The sequence below is a fragment of the Nicotiana tomentosiformis genome, chromosome 3 (assembly GCF_000390325.3).
Source record: "Nicotiana tomentosiformis chromosome 3, ASM39032v3, whole genome shotgun sequence".
NCBI classification, from domain to species: Eukaryota; Viridiplantae; Streptophyta; class Magnoliopsida; order Solanales; family Solanaceae; genus Nicotiana; species Nicotiana tomentosiformis.
In genome coordinates this window covers 12,937,384-12,942,667 of record NC_090814.1, presented here as the reverse complement: position 1 = coordinate 12,942,667, position 5,284 = coordinate 12,937,384, and the positions used below count along the sequence as shown (strand labels likewise).

General features: G+C 37.5%; 1 protein-coding gene across 1 annotated transcript; it reads right to left on the bottom strand.

Moving 5' to 3' along the window:
• Positions 1-4,797, bottom strand: LOC104108757 (guanylate kinase 2-like). Its single transcript, XM_009617879.4, has 11 exons — positions 4,495-4,797; positions 4,077-4,099; positions 3,859-3,957; positions 3,687-3,763; positions 3,460-3,589; positions 2,838-3,200; positions 1,119-1,240; positions 903-1,038; positions 697-742; positions 494-599; positions 1-413 (listed from the first exon to the last, which is right to left on the bottom strand). The coding sequence occupies exons 2-11, from the start codon at positions 4,077-4,079 to the stop codon at positions 296-298; spliced, it is 1,200 nt and encodes a 399-aa protein (XP_009616174.1). The 5' UTR covers positions 4,080-4,099; positions 4,495-4,797; the 3' UTR covers positions 1-295.
• Between the last annotated feature and the right edge of the window lie 487 nt (positions 4,798-5,284).

The following is a 5,284-nucleotide window of genomic DNA, read 5'->3' as shown; positions in this document are numbered from 1 at the left end:
TTTAGAAGAAAATATGTGATAAACTAGAGAAAAATTTGAAGCATTCCGTTCAACATTACTAATTTTTACTCTAAATAATCCTTGCGTAGAACAGTTACATATCTTAGGCTCTCATTAGCTCAGGCTACTAACCTACAATTTCCGCATCAATTAGAAATCATTTCTCATTTTTCGTGTATTAGAAACTAAATAGTTCAAGCTATCCAAGAAAGTCAAATTGTGGTTCGTTTCAAGGACTCGACCCCTATAAGGTTGTAACAAGTGAAAACAAATGACTGAAACCAGAGGTGGTATGTTAGCTCAGCTGATTATCGCCATTTACACGATCAGTTGAAGGATTGACAACATAAAGGTTTAGTCCTCTTGTCCGACCTGGGGCCCCTCCTTTGAGCAAAGACAAGTCCAGTGCATACCTGCATCAAAGGCATCATATCAGATGCCAGAATTCCAATATTGACTGTGTACACAAAAAGGGATTAGACAAATCACATACATGTTATTTGATGCCTTATGATATTCTGCAGCACCACAGTTAATTAAAATCTTCTGATCAATCTTTGATACTGAATGTTCCATAGGCAAGTCGACTAATTCTGGATCTGCATTTAAGAAAAGTTCAAGAAATCATATTAGTGTTATAATTGCCTGATCGAATCAAGGTAAGAGCTGGGGCACAAGCTATCTCGTCTAGCTTACATGTTTTACGAGCAGTCTTCACACCTTCAGTAAGACCCAAGATTTTCTACATAAATAGAAAGGGACATCATGATGTGTCACTAAACGCCATTTATTCATCTCATTTAGTCTTTTACTTGACCATTGGACATATAGATAAACGAGAAATCTTATAACTAGAATCATTATAACTCTTAAGAAATATTACAATAAGGAGCAAGAATTACCTTAAGATTCTCATAACAACTTTCAAGGTCATCGTTTACCAAAATATGATCAAAAAGTCCTGCTGATTTTCCTTGTTCGAGTTCCGCCCTAGCATTTCGGAGACGCTTTTGGATTTGCTCTTCAGTCTCAGTTGCCCTGTTCAACAGATTGACAGAAATTATATAACCAAACGAACCATGCAATATGAGAATACTTTACATTCTCTATTAGCCTACCTTGCACGAAGGCGCTTCTCAAGCTCTTCAAATGATGGCGGAGAGATAAAAATGAAAATAGCATCAAGAGAGCTAGCCCTCACAGACCTTGCACCTTGAACATCAATGTCAAGGATGCATCTCTGCACAATCATACAAAAATAAAAGGCTTGAAAAATTTGCAAGAAGGATCTATCGATATGCCATTAACAATCAATGTGAGCCTCAGTAGACAGTTCAAACTTATTATTACATCCAGATCTTCAATTTTGAAGAGGTAGAAGACACACAAAGACAAACCAGCAACTATTTTCTTTATTGAATGTAGATTCTAAACAGTAATGAAACTCACTAGTGTTTCGAACCTTGTAGAAGATAGAATTGCCTGAGGAACTTAACTTGCCCTGAACATGTGATGGGGAATTTACAGTAAAGGTTCGAGTTTTTTGTTCAAGTTTCTTACTCAGTATATACTATGGAAGGCATGGACTAATGTGGTGTATGTAAAAAAGTATCACTCATCATACTTGTGGCTCTCTTTGGATTAGCGATCTTCCTTAAGTGTGACACATAGATTAGAGAAGGGGCTGTAATCTCCTTGCATGGTTTTGAACAATCTTCAGTCTCATGAGCAAACTTTTGGAGTTTAGTTAGACCCACAATACATTCTGTTAGCAAGGTATCAAAGTCCGATCCATCTATGTTGTGCTTCCCAACGTTGGATCCCCACGTTATAGTATCATGCACCAATGTTCAGTCCTGAACGTGTGGTACGATTTTACAGCAGTGTTCAACATTGGTTGAGAAAATGGGTTATAGTCTCCTTTTATGATCGCGTACTATTTTCACCTTATGAACTAGCTTTGGGGACTGGGTTAGGTGCAAAGTTCATTTTCTCAACAATGTCAGGACATTCCATCAGAATATACCAAAGAGATAGGGCATCGGACTCCCCAGAGAATGTACCAAAATTGAAACTGGCATATATTTTCGTAGGGCATGCACCAAAGAAACAGAAAAGCTCTTTCTTTTTCCTTTTTGATGATTAAATAATATTTTTAAATGTCACTACCTTTGATTCTAGAAGGGGAGCTTTGGAGTAACTGGTAAAGTTGTTGTCATGTCGGAGCAACTTAGCCAAACAGAAAAGCTCTTTCTTTTTCCTTTTTGATAATTAAATAATATTTTTAAATGTCACTACCTTTGATTCTAGAAGGGGAGATTTGGAGTAACTGGTAAAGTTGCTGCCATGTGACTAGGAGGTCACGGGTTCAAGCCGTAGAAACAGCGTCTTGCAGAAATGCAGGGTAAGGCTGCGTACTATAGACCCTTGTGGTCCGCCCCTTCCCTGGACCCCACGCATAGCGGGAGCTTAGTGCACCGGGCTGCTTTTTTTTCCCTTTGATTCTAAAGGATCGGATTCAGGTACGACAATTGAAGCTTCTAATTTTTGTTGTGAATTTCTTATGTTTTACATCAAAACGTATTTTAAATCATGTTTTTTATACTTCAAATAATTATGAAAAAGAAAATTGGAAAATTGGAGTCAAAGAAAATGTCAGAACGCTCGAAAAAATAGTGTCATTCTTTTTGGAACAGAAGGAGTATAAAACTTCGTAAAGATCACCAATTCTCGGGTGCGAATTAACAACGATTTCAGTTATGATCAATGGTCCAATATGCTTGAAAATAATTATACGAATATTTTTGAATTAAGAATTGCTAGCACAGAAGCAATACCTTGCCAGCATCAGCAACCACCTCTACTGCTTCGACACTAGTTCCATAAAGATTACCATGAACAGAAGCAAACTCCAGGAACTTCCCATCCTTAATGTCGCTCTCCATTACACTGCGGTCACTGAAATGGTAATGAATCCCATTCTGCTCTTTTTCTCTTGGTGCCCGGGTTGTGTGGCTCACAGAAAACCCAAACATAGATGGAAACTCAATCATTAGTTTAGATATCAAGGTACCCTTCCCCACTCCAGAAGGGCCACTAATGACAATAGGCTTCTCAACATTGCCTAAAACTCCTTTACTCCACGCAACCACTTCATTCCCATATGTCCTTTCCTGTTCTCCAATAAATGGGGTGCCCACCTACAAAAGTATGTAAGAGGTTTTAGCATACCATGAAAAAGTAAGAGGCTGCAATTCAAGTATACTGAATTTTAAATGTCTCAATCATTGCATTTCAACTTCTTTTAATAAGTACAAATGGGCAACTGCACTGGATCCCCAGACCACCAACTTTTCCAATTAAACATTTTGGAGGAATACAAATCTGAGTAATCAAACAGCAAGAGATCTTGACTTCCAAGTTTAACGGACGTAATAAAATAAGTCTAAGTTAACCAACCTCAAGAAACCAAAAGCAGTCATCAGAATTGGAATTGCCCTTAATGACCAATATACGATCACCATTTAAAAGCACAGCCGAGTGGCCGTTTGACAGCTTGGGTTTAGTACCCAGCACAATAGGGTTTATCCTGCAAATTAATTCAGATTTTGTTCATCTTGCCTAAAAGCTACGGAATAACTACAACGGTTCCAAACACACAGTCAGCTATACAAAAGAAAACTCACCATTCCCCACTAGATTTGTCGAAGATTCGAACCCCAACGAGCGATGTCGATTCAATATCAGCCCCACCAATCACATACTGATGAAAATAGGGAGGCAAAACACATGAATAAAGCCATTTGGTTTACATACATAAAATTGGAAATATCAAATCAGCAAGTTGAATCATCATACGATTTTAGAGCCGACACAAATAGCTGTTTCTTGTCCCTTTGATTTCAAATCAACCCCATTTAGAAAATCTCCCAGGAAACTATCAGCTGGAGCTTCTCCCTAAACACCACAAATAAAAGACAAGATCACAACAAAAGAAGCCAAAACTTTTACTTTATAACTGAACTGCATTGTACTAAAGCTTGAATTTTTCTACAGATCAAGACTTATATACTCACCATAGATGTATAAAAGATTCAACCTGACCAAGAAAAAATTACAAATCAGACTAAAAACCCAAAAAAAATCACATCAAATTATCTGACCTAATAAATAAGAACTAGATCATGTAGCAACCAATAGGCATAAAGCAGAAAACCTTATATTAATAAGATCCCAATGGATAACTAAGAAAAACAAAATAAAACTATAGAAAACAGAGCCCATGAAATATCATGAGCTATAAAAAATTAAAAATTACAAAAATAAAAGCCATTGAAAAGATTCCCAAATGAATGCAAACAGAAAGAGAGATATACACGTAAAGGTATAGGTGTCTCACTCTGCTTAGGCTATCAAGCTGTAAAGATTTAAAAAAACAAAACAAAAAGAAGGGACCAGAAAAATCAATATCAATTGGAAAACCCATAAAAATACCTGATAAATTCCGATTTATGTTGACAACAGAAGCAATTTTTTTGTTGCTCTTGTAATGTTTTTTCTTCTTTCGTTTTGGTGTTGTATGTACGTATTGAATGAGAAGGGTCAAGAAAGAGATCTCTTGTCAAAGAAAAAGAATAAAGTTTGAAAAGTCAGCAACTTTGAAGGAGGAGAAGAAAACGAAGACGAAGACGAAGAAGAAGAGGAAGCTGCAAGAAAGCTTAGGAAGGTTTCCCATATTTGTAGGGCGAAACAAGGAATGTGGAAGAGAGGGGGAGGGGACCTAAGAGGTGGTTTTTTGGTCGCATTCAGTTCACGAAACCCACAAGTCCTAAGCTCCAGCTCGCCTTCTCTTTTTTCTCAATTTTCTAGTTTTTTTTTTCCCTTTAAATTTTGGTCCATTTTGGTAGTAGAATTTATTGAAGGGTTTGAAATAAAAAGTAAAAATTGGAAAGCAGACCTTCCATATCTATTCATGAACTACTACTTTATAAAGTGCTCCTTGTCAAGAAGTTCATTGACAAACTACGGTCAACATTATTGGTAAACAACCTCGTATAAGGATTTCGGCAGGTTCGTATAATAATTTTGGACTTGCACGCGTATTTGATTGGGGTCCCGGGTGACCCGAGGCCGTTTTAGCTATGAGTGTTTACCGTACGGACTAGACCGGACTGGATATGGGAAAAAATAACCTGTCCGGTTAGTGGGGCGGGCTGGGATTCTGGGCTGGTAGTGGGCGGGAATATTACATATTTTGGTGGGCCTGTCCGAGTTCGGGCTTATC

Bases quoted from the DNA above. Each gene is read 5' to 3' on its own strand.
- LOC104108757 (XM_009617879.4), bottom strand. The intron at 3,764-3,858 runs GTATGATGATTC...TATTTTCATCAG, and splicing joins TTTGTGTCGGCTCTAAAATC to TATGTGATTGGTGGGGCTGA. The intron at 743-902 runs GTAATTCTTGCT...CTATTTATGTAG, and splicing joins GTTGTTATGAGAATCTTAAG to AAAATCTTGGGTCTTACTGA.